Below are 18,070 nucleotides of genomic sequence, written 5' to 3' on the forward strand. Positions count from 1 at the left end.
TCCTTCACTCCTTCCTCATTTGGTCATAGACCATACCCGAGGAGTATTTAATTCTCATCTCCAAAATTGAGTTCCACCTTTAATTTCAGAAAAAGGGGGAAAAAGTCATAAACACTTTAATCGTAACTACAAGAGATATTCAATTCACTTTTAAGAGGGTGGAAAGGAAGGAAAGAAAAAGGGGAAGAAGAAAAAAAAAAAAAAAAGAAGGGGGGCAAGTTCTGATCCAGCAAACATGATACTAAACAGATATTATTAGATAACATTTGCCAAAACCAAAGTGTTAGGAGATGGATAGATGCTTGGAATCATACTCTCAGGAGAATTTATAGAAAGCTGTATCAGAAAAACAAAAGATTTTTCATTTATTTAATGTATCTCTGGAGTGACAAAAGATCAGTTAAGAAAACTAATACTTAAAAATACATATAATATGCTAAATCTATAAAAATAATAAATTAATTCCACCATTTTCTTGTTATTTCAGATAGGAAACTGTTAAAAACAAAACAGGCTGCATGTTTGTGGCACCACTTTCAAAAAACTGCAGTATTTTGCCAAACTATAATTCTACCCTTTTTTCTTAACATACTAACAAGAAGTGTCAGATAACCAGATACTATTTTTAAAGGTTCCTAAGTTCTCATTTGTAGAAACTAGGCAAACCACCACTACGATGACCTCAGCTTTCAAAAATAGTCAAAACAACACTCCTTTCCTGTCACAGTTACATTGTTTTGTTGATAGGAAAAGGAACTCACTATGCTGAAATAAACAGTTTAGTCTAGGCATCCATTTACTGTGGGTAGAAAACAAATACTACTGCACACAAAATGCAATAGTAAAACAAAGACCCTTACACTGGCTCAGGCATTGGTTCATATAAAACAAATCTGTGGGTGGCTCAGCGTACCACAGTTAGAGAAAACATCAGCCACACCACAGCTGTGGAATAGTCTGTCCATAAAGGAACAATTAAAAATCATCTGAATGTAGGCTGGCAGCTTGACTCAGAAGCATCAACATCAGGGTTATAACATTCTTCTCTGTTGCTGCATGGCAGCCTTTCTCTCTCCCTCTCTTAACCTGTAAATCCTGATCTTGCCGAATTACACACATACATGAGATAGAAGTACCAACAACCACTGTCATTAAGTATTTTATATTAGTATTGCAAATATGTTGAGAACTTTATTTGTTTCCTTCCCTCATGTAATTCACACAAACACATATGAACCCCATCCTTTGTGACATACAGAAATAATTTTTTTGGACTGCAGTGGAGTTAAGGTTGGACACAGTTGTACCATGAACTCACTAACTGCAAGAGGTAAAGGTGAGGATAACCGGAATATTGGATATAAATTAATCTTGCTCCACTAACATCAACATTGCCAAAGTACCTTTTCAAAACAAAACATGCACTTGTGTTGGAAAAAAAAAATCACATCAAAAAACTAGTGTAAGAAAATTTCTAACTCCAACACTAGACTACTGAACTACATTTTGTATTTGCCAATATTAGACTTTTCTTGATGGTCACATGTTAGCACCTGTAATATTGCTGTTAATCCTTACTAATTATTAATTAAATTGTAACACTGCAATTATTAACAAGACATGTGATGGAAAACACCCCTCCAGCTACACCAAGAGGTTCCTCTGTGGAAACTGAAGGCAAAGATGTATTTCAGCCAGTTTTTAGAACAATAGACTTTACTAATAGAGTAAACTTGGAAAAACTTCCAGAGAACCATTATAACTTCAGGAAAGAATAATACTTCCTGCACAGGCACCAGGCTGAAAAAATTCCTTAATTACATATGCATTACAGCCCATCAACTGAAAAGGAAAAAGCACAGAAACTGATTCACCAGCACTGTCCTGCACTGCTTAAATCTAAGATGGCCACACACCATGATTATCCTTGCAACTTGATTTTTTAAACATTGGGGGGTTTTTTTGATTTATTTTTTTTTGTTTGCATACTCTGACTTTAGAGTCATAGGGCTTTAACAAGGAATACAACATTTCATCCCACTAAAAGCTTGAGTACATATCTTCTGTATCACGGCTGTCAAAAAAATTGTGTCTTCCAACATTATGGAAGGATGAGATGAATTACATCCATGAACAGGAAAAGTCAACATGACAAAAGCACCTCCCTTGATCATTTATGCCTGAGATCAGGATACACCAGTCCACTTTCATTAAATAACCTAAATTTAATACAGTGGATATTTTCCAACCTAAAGCAGAGGTTAAACTGATTTAGTGAAGAAAGACAGGCCTCCACATAGGCCACAACACTGGCAAAATACCAAGCAAGAAAAGACAGGCATTTTTATCTCTCCTACTTTTGTTCCAAAAGAAACAGAACATGTTTACTACTATTTTGCTTCCTATAATGTAAGCAGACAAATGACAAAAAACAAAAGCAGGAGAAGAGCACAAGCAAATAGATGTGGTCAGAGAAAATAAAAATTCAAGTGACTAAAAAGAAAATTAAGGTTAGTTCAAGACCAAGTGAATTAAAATTAAGACCAAAATAATTTTTTTTTTATGCAAGTCCTGTATTTTCTGCCTCTTTGATAGGTTTTTTAGATTGTTAATATTTTTACATTCTGACCCACCTTCTCAGAAATCTATGGAATAGATGTAATGGGGTGTAATTTAGGGCACTATAGAATTAACTCCAATTAAAATGCAGAAACTCTAATGGGAGTTGATTCATCTCAAGAGACAAGCACTTTTCTGTAGACAGGGAATGCCCTGAAAATGCAAACTCCACCACAGGCACTCAACACAGCAAGTAAATTTGCTGCTATCTCTAAAAGGAAGTCCGTGTTGTCATTAAATGCCTAGATATTATAACTAGAAACACAAGCTGCAATATCCATCACCTCCAATTGACTCTGCTGGTATTTTAAGTATTACCTGAAAGCTGTAGAAAGAAGTATGTTTTAGAGCAAGTTATTAAAGAATTTTGTGTTTTCACTTTTAGTTGTAAGAGACCCCATTTTTACCAGTACTGGTGTTATACCAGTGTTTCCTCCCCCATAAGCCACCTTTCCTCTTTCACATGTTCATTTATAACCATCTTGACCACTGCTGCTACTTCCTTCCTGAGGTATATCTACAGCTACAGGCAAGAACATAGTTTTAATACAGCTTTACTGTAAAATTATTCTGTACTGCCCTTTGATGCAGGGAGAGCCACCTTCCACATTCAACCTGAGCCACAGGCAGAGGGAAAAACTCTCTTTGAAGCTCACCTAACCTGGACTCCTGCTGTATGTGCAGGCATGCACATGTATGAACTGGCTTAGATTTCATTGCTTACAAGTAGTTCCAGAAAAAAAATTAATCATTTTTGTCTTTTCAGCCTCCTACAGAGCTACAGTGAGAAGCAATACACATCTTGGTGGACCATGTCTCTAACTGGCCCTCTATCAGACAGACATGAAGCTCTGTCATCACATTATTTCTTCCAGGAAAAAAAACCCAAAAACTAAACAAGTGAAAATCACACAAAATCTAGAAAAACAAAGAAGTGAAGAGAAATAGACCTGTTCAGTGTTAGTGAATACTTCAAAACAAAATGGAAAATTCTTCTGGTTTTCAAAGTACCACAGTTTTCAAATGTTTATTTCTGATGAATCGGAATTTGAGAAACAAAAAAGACATAAATATGAATGTAAGGCACGCATCTGAGCAGCTCTTGTGTCACTGCTGGCAACACTGTTAACTGGTGAAAGCTACAAGTGTAACTATGCCACACACACACAAAGCCAATAGGGCTTGCCATCCAATTACACTTCTGTAACTTTTTCAAAGTGTTGTGCAGTCTTTGGCTCTGAGAAAGGAAAACAACTTAACTAGACTACAAAGTATTTAGATAACCTCCACAAATTGCTGCCTCGATCTTTAAGATCTTTTAGGCTTTCAGGAAAAAAACATATAAGCAAAATCCTATAAAACCAATTTATAACCTATGTCCCCTTTTCAAGTCTCATTTCATCTGTCAGATTCCCCTCCCCCATATGTAACACCACTCCCCTTTAAATTTCACCCATAACTAAGAATGAATATGGCAAATACAAGCACACAACATGTTGCAGGCTGACTTGTTCCCTTTGTTTGCTATTTCTGCAAGAATCTCTTCAACAGAAACTGGAACGCACACAAAAGCTCACTCAGCCTCAGACAGCAGAAAGCTGAAGATGTCTAAAGGAAAAAACAAAACAACACATACACTATCCAAAATTTATATCCAATAACCACTACCTCGCAAAAGCAAGACTGCCAGAAGCTCATACTGAAAAGAAATTCTTACAAGACAGAAAAGAAACAGAAGACTGTAAGGCCAATTAGTACCTTAATATTTTCTGCGGGCATACTTCACAAGGATGATAAAGGCACTCCACTTTTTTCGGAGTGCAGATTATTAGCTTCTTTCTGAACAGATAAAAGACCATTCTACATTTGGGATTTTGTGGGTTTAGGGTTATTTTGTTTTGCTTTATTTTAAGACTGGAGGACTACTTAGCTAAAGCTGCTTCTAAAAAGCTTCTCAAAGAAGCAACTGCAGATACGATCACATAACGTATAGAAACCATCTCCTAATGTCCTTTTATAAACCATGACAACTGCCTAAGTACATCAATCTTCCTCCTCTGGCACACAACCAATAAGCAAATAGAAGTATATGGGAAATGGGAGGGAGAACAAGAACAAAAGCCCCTTGAATTCTGAAGTCAAACAAATCAATGAGGAAAAAAACCAGATCCCAACCCTCTAGGCTGGAATCCTGCATAGTCTGAGATACCCACTGCTTCAGAAACAGGAAACGCATATATAAAAATCAAGAAATTAAAATAACACTCATTCTAAGACGTGAAGTTAGCGTAGCTACTTCCTATGTTTAGGTCTTTTCTACAATGCAACAACGCCAATGCAGAAAATTCCACACGTATGAACCGTAATTTATTTTTCCTACTGAAGGCAAAAGAGGAGCGCCTTACAGGCACAACAAGCACCTTCTGCCCCAACTCCTAACGAGCCGGTTGTCATAACACGGGCACCACAACACATCGGTCTCCAGGTGCGGAGCCTGAGGACTGCACGGATCGCGCAGACAAAGCGCCCAGCGCCCCGCGAGGGAGGGCCGGCAGGGAAGGAGGATCAGCCGAGGGCGAGGAAGGGGTCGCGCCGCGGCGGTGCCACCAGCCCGCAATGGCCCCGGCCGCCGGGGATGTCCGGAGGGGATCGGCCGCTCCTCGTCATTCGCTCCTGTGCCGGTGGCCCGGGCGCCGCTTGGCAGCCCGAGCGCGAAGCGCGGAGCCGCCGCCGTCGCTCGGGAAAGCAGCGGGGAGGGAGACGGGCGGCTGCCTCCGGCAGTGGGGGTGGGATGAGTGATGCCGAAGCGGCAGGTGCCGCCAGCCCCGTGACCTGAGCCACCCACGCCTCGCTGACCGCGGGGTCCGGAACGGAGCCAAGCAGCACGGCTGTCCGCTCCCGTCCCGCCCGATTCCCTGAGGAGCGGCAGGAGGCGGTGAGGAAAGGGAGGGGGCGGCGGCGCCTCTCAGCACAGAGCGCGCTAGGGGCAAAGATGGCGCCGCGTTGCGCGCGAGCGGGAATCGCGCCCTCCTTCCCCTTCTCCTTCTCGTTCCCGTTCCCACCCCCGCTCCCGCCGCCGGCTGAGCCCGGCCAGGCCCCACCTTGCCGAAGTGCGCGGCCCAGTGGATGGGCGTCCAGCCATAGAAGGAATCTTCGGCCGCCAGGTCGGAGCGGGGCGAGCTCTGGAGCAGCGCGCACAGGGCGGGCAGGTCCCCATCGCGGCAGGCGCGGTGCAGCGGGAAGCGCAGGGTCAGCAGCTCCTCGCTGGAGAAGCCCGCCTCGGGGACGGCTCCCAGGGACATGGTGAGCGGGAGAGCCGTGAGAGGGAATGGAAAGGAATGGGGGAGGGAGAAGAGAGGAAAAGGAGCGGGCGGGCGCGCGCTGCCCTGGCGGGAAGCGGCGGCGACTGCGGCTGGCGCGCGCGGCCCCGGCACAAAGGGAGCGGGGCGGGGCCGCGCGCGACGCTCCGCCCCAGAGGGGCGCGGCCTCGAGGCCCTCAGGGAGCCCAGAGCGGGGCGGGGAGCGCACGGCCAACCCTCCCTCCCGTCCGTGCTCCTTCCTCCTCCCCCTCCGGCTTCGCCTGTCCCTCCTTCCCTCTCGCCATCTACTCCGCCTTTCCTACCTCCCGCCTTCCCTTTCCTTGTCCTCTCTCTCTCCCCGCTCCCTTCCCTCACCCTTTCCTCCTGTCCCTCTCTCTCCTTCTCGTTCCCTCTCCATCTTTCTCCCTCCTCCTCCTCTCCCTCCTTCTCTCCCTCCCCGCCCTCCCTCCCCTTCCTTCATTCCGCTCTCCTCTCTCCCTCCTCTGGCCCCGCGCCCGTGTTTTGCATTGTCCGGGGCGGCAGAGCCGCTCTCGCCGCCGCCGCCTCGGGCCGGTGTGGCCGCGCTGGCCGGGGCAGGGCGGGAGCGCTTTGAGCTGCCCCGGCGCCGCGGGTGACAGCGCCGGCCCGTGTGTCCGCAGGGAAAAGATGCCGGCGGCAAGGCTGAGCCGCGGGGCACCGGCTGCCGCGGTGTTTGTTCCCGTGCACCGGGGATGTGCTGTCGAGCCAGCTTCGGCACTCGGAGGTCACTATGGGTTTGTGCTGCTCAGTGGATTGCAAACCACAGGGTAACCCCGTCAGTGTCTGTTTAAAATGACAGTGCCAGATTTTAAATTGCAGCCAGAAACCATTCCTTGAGTAATGGCTCCACAGAATTTTTAAGGAACTTCTGTTGATTACTCCTAATTGTTTTCTTCCTAGTTGTGAACGACTTTTTCTGACACCATTAAAATTTAATTGATGATAATGAAGTGTACGATTGTTTAAATTTAGGAACGCCCACCTGTCCATGAAAATCATGGAATCATAGAAGCATAGAATGGTTTTGGTTGGAAGGGACAGTCCAAAACCCCTGCCCCTTCCACTAGACCAGGTTGCTCAGATCTCCATCCAGCCCGGCCTTGAACACTTCCAGGGGCATCCACGACTTCTCTGGGCATCACAGAGTGTTCCTTTTTCAGTATACGTTATTAAGCAATGCAAACCAGGAGTTATATTCTGAGGCAAAGAAGGTACAAATAAATTTCTGTTAAAAGTGTCAAGAGACCCAGGCATTAAAAAAGTGTTTCTTTAACATCAGGCTAAATTGATCATTAAGATACTGTGAAATATCTTTTTCTTAATACAGGACTTCTGACTTCTCAGAAATTGTGATTCCATAGGCATTCCTCACATTTATTCAGCTTCTTTGTATTTTGGCGTATATGAAGCTGTGTGTGTACAGTATCCAGTGCTCAGTGATAAGGTTCCAGCATAAAGCAAAACACCTGCACACAGAAAGAACTGCACCTTGGCCTATAGCCCAGCATGAAGTACCCCTCTCACATATGCATCCCATGGCAAGTACTCTTTTTGTACATACGTAAAATCTTAGAAAAGGAATTGAACAGTCAGCGTACGGGGAGATTTTTTAGCCTTCAAAAAGGTGATTAAGGCATTCATTCATTATGGAAAGGCACTGATAGAGTGGGTGTTTGGTGTTTGGATTGTACTGCTCTCATGTAGAGAATGTCCTTTCCAGAAAGCTGTTATAACACCAGACTGGAGATTTGGCTTGAGATTTGGCTTAAGATTTTCCTTAAAATATCACAGGGATGGCCTGAGCTAGAAACTGAGGATTTACACTATAAAAATCATAGCAAAATGAAGCATCTTTTTTTTGTGTTCTCAAAGTTTTGTTTTGGTCTCTACAGTCAACTAATAACATACAGCTTTCTGTATTTAGGACTTGAAGTGCAAGGCTGGCATCAAGATATTTAACTCTAAATTCATAAAAATAATTGAAATGTGGCTGTATTTTTATAGCTGTATCAAGTCAGAATATGAAGATGGAAATCTTGCTTTCAGATTCAGAAACTTTTGTTTTAACCTTAGCCTTTTTATTTAAACTGTAAAGGCTTATTTAATTTTTTTAATCTCCAAAATGGGAATAATCAAATCCTGAGTGGTGGTAAGCTCAATAAATCAAAGTGCTTTGAGGTAAAAAACATAACAACGTGATATGAAAATACAGACAAGGCATTTCAACATGAGGAATTACTGCAGCTAATATTTGTATCCTCTATATGTCATTATCTATTCACCAAAATAAAATATTGCTTCAGCTTCTAGAATGCTGCCAAGCTGTAGATCTTAGAATATGTGCAAAAGATTATGGATTTCAATTCAGCCCTTTTATAGATGGTGACGCTGAAGCGTGGGAAAGCTAAATGCTTTGGCCAGGGGAGGGAGTACTTTCAGCTGCAGCAGCTTTCAGTTCAGTCCCTTATCCTTTGCCTTAAAAAGACGTCCATTTTATGTTGGACCTGGCCTTTGTTTTCAAAAGCTCTGAAAGTTCATCATCCTATATGCATTTCTGATCCAGGGTTATAGGGATTTTTTTCCCATGTACAGCTAGGCAGATGCTAACACTGTATATCTGCATGCCTTGTTTGGGCATTAAATAATGCAGATCATGTATGATGGAGCAACTGAAAGAAAGAAAGGAAAAAATAAACCAAACCAAAACAAACCACTCAAAACCCAAAAACAAACAGGAAAAAGCAAAACCAAAACAAAAACCCCCTACCCATACCCCAGCTTATGTCATAAAAATGGACCTTACCAAAATGTTTGATATTAAAGAACACGGTTTCCCAGGTTAAAAAAAGCTCAATGCTTTTTATAGCGTAGTGTATAAGTACTGATATAGTTGTTCACATATTGTTTATAACTATCATTAAAAGCAATAAATGTAAAGAATGTCGGTAAGAGTGAAGAGGAACAAAACTTAAAAATTCCTGACCTTGAGAAGGTTAATATTCAAGATTTGCATGTGTTTTTTATCTCATACAGGGATATAGAAACTGCCACACCAGACAAAGGCAGGGGTCTATCTAGTTTCCTTATGGACTATGACTTCATTTACCTGCTAGTAATTCCTACAAGGTAGACAACTACCACTGTATTTCTTTTAGAAAGGGGAAGGAGAATGCAGAGAGGGGAAGACGCTTTAACAATGCTGTGCAGGAATTCGGCATGTGGAAATGAACTCTGGTATATCTTGTTTCGTGACTAAATTCTTCGTTATGAGGTCAATCTTTTTTATTTCCATGCTAGTGATCTACACCAAAAGTTCTAAAATAGCACAGCACAGTGCTCTCTATTTGAGACTGATTCCTTAATCAGTCTGTAGTTGACATATGACTTGTGAAATCACATTTGTATCTCTATATTTTGAAGTGTGAATCATTATCCAGATAAATATAAAAATGTGTATGTTTTGATATTCTGCATTTCCTTCAACTCCCTTAAAATATTTTGGCAATGGACTTTATAAGTTAATTAAATTTAATAGAAATAAAGTCTTTAACTACTGTCATATCTTATGAAACTAAGGTCATGGAAATTCTGTGGGTTTTAGTATTTCTTTTCAATTACATTGTATTTTATTCTTTTGTACTTCTCTGTCATTATTGTGGCTGGATTCTGTACAAGAACAAGACACGTCTTAAAGAGATTTTCATCAGTCTTGCTGTGCAAAAGTTGAGGTACATAAAAGATAAATCTGTTTTGTGATTCTAACTTCTTTCTAAATGATAGATTTGGTTTCCCTGACCTGCTATTATGGTCTGCTTGCACATGGCATAATTCAAGAAGTTGACAGTCATGGCTTAAACTGTAATTTACAAACTTTTATGAAAAAAGGGGCACTGTAATATGTAACATTTCAGGTTCTTTGCATTTTCTGTTTTGTATAAAGACACTTTGGCATTTAATATGTTTGTTTTTTTAATTGAAGTCTTTATTGGAATGCAGTAAATAGTATTGTAAATGCTTAAAGTATTATTTATTAAAAAATACATTCTTGATTTTTAAAATTACTCAGAGAATTCTCCTACTAAACTTAGTAGAACACATTTTTGTATATTTGAAAAAAAACCTAGTTATTTGCAGTCTTATTTGCATTAATTTCATCCTCAGTTCTATTCTTGGTCTTTTAAGGGAAGTGAGAAGCTTTGTTTCTGTTTCTGTCAGATCAAGGAAGTAGACTTCTTGCTTTGTTGGGGCGTTTTACAGAATTAAATTTCAAACAGCAAAAGACACAGAAGAGCTTATAGGCAAAGTGGAGTGGAAGAAGAGATTGGCTCTATTTTAGCTAAGTTTGCTTTTATGTTCTCCTTTGGCGAATGACATAGAAATAAAATGGTCTATAAATGAAGACTTCTTGAGTATTCACTAGTCTAACAAGTATATATTTTAAAAATAAACATGTTATTTTAAATGTGTGGTTTGTGAAAAAGGACTTGCTGTGTTACTTAGCTGTAGTGTAGTTGTCTTCTCTGTGCCACTCTGATACGTATATTTGCCTGTTTTTCTTTTCAGACACGTTGAATATGGAGCATTTAATAATAACTTGTACTGGGTTCAAGTTATTATTAACTTGACCTCAGTCAGGGTTTTGTTGTTGGGGTTTGTTGGTTTGTTTGTTTGTTTGTTTCTTTGTAAAAAGTACTCTGGAATTTAATAAAATGCAAAATTAATTCAAATTTCTCCATTCTTGCTGTAGCAAGTTTGCACTGGTTAACACTTAGGGCTTTATTTAGTTGCCCAGACATACATTTCTAATGCCATTTGAGATGCCCAAGAGTATTTGTCCCTGTTGCCAGGTGCTGCTGCAGAGCAGGATCAGTTGACACAAGTTCTCTGCCATGCCTGCACAGAGCTGATAGATATCTTGAGAGTCTGAAGGCTTCTTAGGCTAACACTTCTCCACAAATGCCATTTGAATTGATGTGCCCATTCACATAAGGAGTTCCTCCAATTTTGTCTGGTCCTGTCAAATTTTGAGTCCCATAAAACCTCTTGTCTTGGGAGGAGGTTGTCACAGAGTCACTGTTTTTATCCTACATTATGCCTGAATCTAGTTCTGAGTCTGTGGGTCATTGTGGTAGCTACTTGTGTTTCATTTTGTTTTTCTATCTTTGAGGGTGATTTTCCAAAAGGACAAACTTATTCAGATGTTATTCATCTCCCTTTTTTCTTTCTTTCCCCTTTTTTTTTTTCTTTTTTTTTCCCCTAAAACTCTCAGTGAACTGTGATGAAAATGTGACATTTCTTTAGATGCTATGATTTTTTTTAGCAATGGTGGGAACTTTACATCATTTTTCTAGTGTAAATAGAGGCTGACTCATAATTTTCAGGGAGTAGTTCAAAGATTAGATTTTCTTCCTATTTTTTTTGGTTAAATTTAAATTAAACCACTGCTGAGTGGTGCACCACTTGAAGTATGTTGTTCTTATCTAGACTTTCGGCTGTCTTCACCTTTCTTCAGCAAAGACCAAGTGTTCTATTTAAATCACTCCTAAAACAAAATCAGAAATCAGCACTTTTTATATTTTTTTTTTTTTTCAGATGAAAGTTGTTGGGTAAAAGAGCTGGAACATAAAAGCTAATTTCACAAAATTAAAAACATTGGTGCTCAAGTGCTAAAACTGAGTGTGAGTAGTATGTGAGGCCTCTGGAGGTACAAAGATCAGAAAATTAATAGCAGCAGTAGCTGCTAACATGGAAAAAAAAGTCATGAGTGGAAAAACAGTAAACTGAAAGTCCTTTATCCTCCTTTCCCCTCCTCAGTTCTCAGAGTTTTGTCTGGCAAGAAAAGCAGGGAATCTGTCTGACTTTCAAATAATTACTGATGTATTACTCTGTTGGAGGCTAGTAGCAAAGAGCAGCTGTGCCCTGTAGACAGAGCCAGCTTCTCCCTTTCCCATCCCCCATTTTTGACTGCCTTCCCTGGAGAAAGCAATCTCAATGTTAAATAAACTAGGGTTGGGTTGCAAGACAAACCAAGAGTTCATTGGGAAAATATTTACTCATGCATATAGAAACCCTTTTTTAAAACTTTGCTGCTTCGGAAACGATGCGATTTCATGGGTAATAAATAAAAACAGATTTGTTGCATTACAGTTGTAAAGCTGCCATCTTTTATGAGCTTGGGAAGAGTGACCTTTTTCATCAGAAGGCTTTGTCAATTCTGCCTCTGTGCGACTCTTCTTCATACATGTGAATCATCAAGGCTGTGCTCAGCTGAGAGGTCTAGTCCCTAAAAGATAAGGGAGTTAATTATAGTTCTTGGCTTTTTGACAAACTACCTTTCTTTTTCCCACATTTCTTGCCAGTTTTAACTGTAAATTAACATTTCTTGAATAGCAAAATACCAGTATTGTGCTTAAAAACAGTACTGTAAGAAATCAATACCAAACCATTTCCATTTATATTGAGCCTGAACCATAGTAACTAGAAGGTTCTTCAAGGTCCTCATCTTCACATTGTGTCCTGACTGTAAAAATAAAAATACAGGCAAAAAAAGGAGAAGTTGGCATTTAGGGTGAATATAAATCTCACTTACTGATTACTTGGATTCAATAAGTAACTCCATCAGGAAAACAAGATGGATCAATTATGTAGTAATCTAAAACCTTCACATGGGAAAGTATTTAATAAAGATGAAAATGCCATTTCCACTTACAAAGAAAGGAAACAAAAATCCAGAGAAAGGTGAAGAGTGTGAAACATCTGTCTCTGAGCCTAGTAAGTGTTCTTAAAAGCTGCACACCGTACAGTGAGATTAGATGCTTGTATTTGAGGGGTTTAGTTCTTACTTCTCAAAAAGAGCATGCTCCTCCCCAAACCATGATTTAACAAAGCATTTGTGGCACCACATTTTTGCTGGAGATTGGTGCCTGGTGTTTCAGTTGTTCAGGGAAGGGACTGGAAAAAACTGCACAGCCTGTGTTATCAGAAATGGTTTCTATTTCAGCTTGCATCATATGAAAGGAGCCATCTTGTGGTTGTCTCCTTTGCAAATAAAATGTTGCTGTAAGATTGCCTTGAAAAGCTGAAGTACATGCTTCTACACCTCTGTGATGATTTTTCTTGTTTTTTGGAAAGGTAACCTTCCAGGTAACACTTGACCTTACAAATGTCTTTACTCAGAGAATTTATTTTTATCAGATCCCAGTTCTATCAAATCTTCAGAATTAAAATAGCACATCTGTCTGTTCATACAGGATTAAACTAGATGTGTTCAGTCTGCATTTCACTGCTAGTCAGTCCATCCCAGTATTTGCTAGTCCTCTGAGCTCTTTTCAGACTGTAATCTGCACTCTAAATTTTGCTTTAAACTACAATCAACAGCATATCCTCTGAAATACAACTCTTAGAGGAGCTGTTTGTGATGCTAAGTGATATATCAATATCTGTATCTGTATCTATATCTATATCTATATCTATATCTATATCTATATCTATATCTATATCTATATCTATATCTATATCTATATCTATATCTATATCTATATCTATCTATATTGACCTATTTATCTATTTTTATATCTCTCTCTCTCTCTCTCCATATATATGTGATCTTCATTGAAATGTGCTCGCTGGGAACTCTATGCATTCCAGGCACAAGGCATCCCTACCCTTTGCTTCCAGACTTCTAACTTTTCTTGGGGAACCAACATTTAGATGATACAGCAGTCAGATTTCTTCACATCTTTGCTAATGCACAATGCACTTACCAGTTTCAGAGTTTGATAAATCCACACTATCCTGAGTAGATAAGCAAATTTATTTTATGTAGATTTGCTCACTGATGCTTGTATCCATCTATTTAAATATATTTTTAAAAATCCCCACCAAATAACCTTAGTTAAACCATATAAACACAAGTTTCAAACATAATGTTTCAAATTCAATTTCCCTAATAACTTTGAATAAGGTTATGTACGATTCAGCTTGGGTAGCCATCTGCCTAGTGTAGTTGTTAGTAACTAATGTAATATGCAGGCCAAGGATCACCGTAACTTGCTGAAAAAATGGAAAAATGTTACAGATTTAATTTGATTGCTTTTTGACATTGATTGGAAGGCAAAAAATGTATGGAATCTGTATTTCTGGCAAATTGGTGAACATATGACAACTAACAGATAAGTAAAGTCTTGCTTTAGAATGTGCCATTTGAGGTTTATTTTATTCCTCAGAGTTGAAGAAAAGATTGTTCTAGGAAAATGCAAATCTGTAGTTGGGGTTTGAAGTGAGATTAATATTTTTTCCTGCTGAAATGGAAGGTAGACTTTGAGAAAAGGAGAGACAGGATTAGAAACAGTTTTTGCTACATCTGGATTAGAAAGGCATTGTTAAAAATGTATTTTTTGGAAAGTATTTGAAACATTGGATTTAAATGAGACCTGATAAAATTTTCAAGCAGAGAATACTGATTACTTTTTTACTTTTTTAAATATATGTGTGGGCTCCTTCAGAATATGTTTTCTTTGCTAAGTATAACATTTTTTTGGTGAAAATATGATTTAAAAAATTACTGAAATAGTTCAAAACTTTACACTTAAATTGAAATGTTTTTAAGTTGTTGAATAAGATGCTTAAATTTCTCTGGATTTTTAAATCTTTTACTGATGTCTTTACTTTTTCTCCTCAGTTAAAGAGATGACTTAAGAAATAATATTTTTCTTGAGATGGAAAATATAATTTACAGTGTCACTCTAAATAAGATCAAATAGTCAAATGACATCTCACTGTTTGAGAAAATTACTTAATTGAATGAAGTTGTAGAATTGAACCACAGTTGTAGAGAACATAAGTAGGGAAATAAAAGGTATCATGCCATGTAGGATTTGAATATAATCTATCAGTAAGACTGTGTTTGCTCTGATGTAAGCAACAATAATTTCCTTGCATAATCATAGATCTTTACTTTCTGTTTTAATTACTGCTCTCTATCTTGCATCTAGTAAAGGAGATACAATCCCTGGAATGAAAGATGTAGGAGAGGATTCTTGCCTAGGAAATAGGTTAAAAGCAAATGAGTTAAAATATCTTCCCTCCAAAAGTGTTGCTGGTATCAGTGATGATTATTCTGAGTGCTGGGATAAGAGAAGCAACATATATATGGGATTATTTTTCATACAAATAATCTGCAGCTATATAGGAAAGTAAGTCTTTCAATGTACAGGATTCTGGAAGATAATGGATTAGAATAAGAATTAAAATAATAGTGTTTATCCTGCCTCATTTCTGTAGCTGTTAGGATACAGAAAGTCTCCTTTCAAAAATTGAATCTGTGCATCTCTCAAGATAACCACCAGTTACCCAGAAACCACAGCTTGACCTCAGTCTCTACATACTTGGATGGTACTGGAACCAAAAACTTATTTTTCATGTTTCCTCAAAAACATGTATTTACTTTGTTGAAACTGAAATCAGAGATTTATAAATGCCAGACAGATGTAGTTATGGAACTTTTTTACAAAAAGGCATATAAAATCCAGAAATTTGGCAATTGTAGCATATTCAGAGGAGAAGAAACACACATTCTAAGAAATGTGGAATGTAAAGAAGTTAAAAGAGGATCAAATGCAAGAATGGACTGCTTGAAAGAGTAACTTTTTAAAGTATTGCATTCCCTCTAATTGCTAAACTCTATGAAAGCTGTTGAAAAGTATCAGCATATACTCATTTAATAGAACTGATCAGAGTTGATTAGAATTACGTGGATTCAGCTTCCAGAAGTTTCTTGTTGCTAAGTGAATTTGTAGTCATAGATACGTCAGCACTTCCATGTTAATATACAAGAACTCGAGTAAGATTTTCCCTAGGAATAAATCACCACCATCATCTGTTTATGGAAGCTTTTAGCAGATCAGCCTTAGAGTTACCTTTGTCCAGATTTTTTAGTTCCTGTTAACTAGGATTGTGCTGAGTTGGCAATCAGGAATTGTGTTATTCAAAACAGTAAGGAAAACATTATTAAACTCTTTTGTGAAATAATTAAATGGCAGAATCTGGAAGAGAATGTTGTAATGTCACAATCTGGAAATTCATCCAAAAAAGAAACTATTTGTTTCCTCACTTCTCTTTCCACCTTGACATATTAAATGAACGTGTAACTTACTTGATTGAAATCTTTTGCTTCAATAGTAAACTTCTGATTTGCTAAAAATACAATACTTTTGACATAGAGAGACATTTCAAACATATGTGGAGGAAAATGAGCTTTATCTGTGCTCTGAAAAGTTTACAGGTATCATATATATGGTACTGAATATTCAGTGTGAGAGTCAGGTTAATCAGTGATATTCCCTGTGAATTCACCTTCAGATGAGTGTTGTCTGTTTTTGTCGTTTACTTCAGTATTATATTATAACGAGTATTTGTTCCTTTTTATAAGACTTCTAGATTTAATCTTGAGAAGTATAGTGTAGTTTTACCACATCCACTAGATGCTAGACATCATTTAAATCAGCTAAATGCTGCTGCAACCCTATTTCACACCCTTGGTTCTTGCAGACACCAGCCTGTCACCAGGGCCATCTCTTCTGCAATATCTAAGTCCAGGTTCTGATCTGATTGGAATCACATTAATTTTCACTGAACTCACCAAAATAACAGAACAGCTTTGAACTGTTACTTTTATTAATTAAATTGGTGTTTTTACTGTATAAATCTATGCCAGTGATAACTATTTGGCTGGACTGAGATGCTTATAGACCAAGTGCAGCTGTGTAGAAAGTGACTGCGAAGACCTTGCCTTATGTGCAACTTCAGTACATTTTCCTCAGTCTGCTGGGTGTATCAGAGTACTTTCTGAAATAACACAGTTCTCAGCAGGAGGTACCAAGAGTAAATGCTGGCCTGAAAGCAAAAGCTTTGGGCAAAGCAAACCAGCATGACAGCTTGGAAGCCCCTCCATAGAGTAGTTTTTATTCCATCAGATGCTGTCTAGCTGGCTGTAGTGGCAACATTCTTGTATCAAAGTATCCTAACATGATGATTTTCTTTTTGTTGACCAATCTTTCTGGCAGGTACAGACATTTCAGGGAGAAAAGATGTGTCTTGTTTTATCATGGTGTTGCCATTCTGAAATAGTTTCTGAAATTAGACCTAGCAAGTTTTATGGAGCATCATACAAGGAAGCTTAAACCACAGCCATTATTTATATCAACATAAAGTAGTGGTGTAACCCCAAAGGAATGGCAATGTGTTATTTTAAGCAATCAGACAGGACATGAGAGGCTGTCTGATATCCCACACTGGCATAAAAGTTAATGCTGAAGATCTTTAGCCATGCCAGGTTTTGAAATGACGGATAGTACCATGTCTAAAATGTGTTATATTTTGAAACATACATAATTTTCTCCCTCCTTGGGGAATAATTGTCTGCTAATCACAGTAAAGAATTAATGACCAAACTTGCAAGTTTGCCTTGACTTCCAAGCATTTGAGAAGCTGAGGAATACCCAAGCAGTTTGGATACCAGCCTGCATTCTGGTAGAATGGGTTTGGTTCATCCACTACTTGAGGTTTCTTGTGTTGTTCCAGTTAAGACATATTGGTCCAGACCTGCAAAGACTCTTGCTCCCATTTGTAGCAGCTGAAACCCTCTTTAAACAGCAGTTACCGCCTTCAAATCTTCCATGGATCTGCATCTAGGTCCATATTCATTGGGAGAATAGTCTGGGAAAACTGATGGGACTCCATTGTTCCTCAAGGTTTGTGAGGCTAAGTGTAATTTATGTAAAGTCCTGAGTTACTACCAAGGACACAGAAATAGAAATATATAAACAAAATCTTACAAGTTTCTATAATACATTACCCACAAAAAATCCTTGATACTAAATCTGTAATATATTCATATCAAAAAGCATATTAACACTGGGAAAAAAAACCAAACAAACCAAACAAAACCCCAAAAGTACAAGCTATAAAACTTTTGGGAAATATTTTGGGGTTTTGTCCTCAATGAAATGGCAGGAAAATAATGCCCCGTGTGTGGATAAGAGCCGTTTGGCTCAAATAACCTCAAAATCTGGTGCTATAAGCAAATTAGTATTGAAAGAATTCCAAGCTGTTGT

General features: G+C 38.9%; 1 protein-coding gene across 2 annotated transcripts in view; it reads right to left on the minus strand.

Annotated features, from left to right (window-relative positions):
• Window positions 1-6,047, minus strand: part of ANKRD10 (ankyrin repeat domain 10) — a 37,471-nt gene extending 31,424 nt beyond the window's left edge. The window contains exon 1 of one of the 2 annotated variants that reach the window (XM_058829689.1): window positions 5,721-6,047. In XM_058829689.1, the coding sequence (XP_058685672.1) occupies window positions 5,721-5,921 (201 nt within the window). In that variant the 5' untranslated portion in view covers window positions 5,922-6,047. The remainder of the gene's footprint in view (window positions 1-5,720) is intronic. The other variant, XM_058829690.1, reaches the window with a different exon arrangement.
• Window positions 6,048-18,070: the final 12,023 nt, after the last annotated feature.

The sequence above is a fragment of the Poecile atricapillus genome, chromosome 1 (genome assembly GCF_030490865.1).
Source record: "Poecile atricapillus isolate bPoeAtr1 chromosome 1, bPoeAtr1.hap1, whole genome shotgun sequence".
In the NCBI taxonomy this organism is placed as follows: Eukaryota; Metazoa; Chordata; class Aves; order Passeriformes; family Paridae; genus Poecile; species Poecile atricapillus.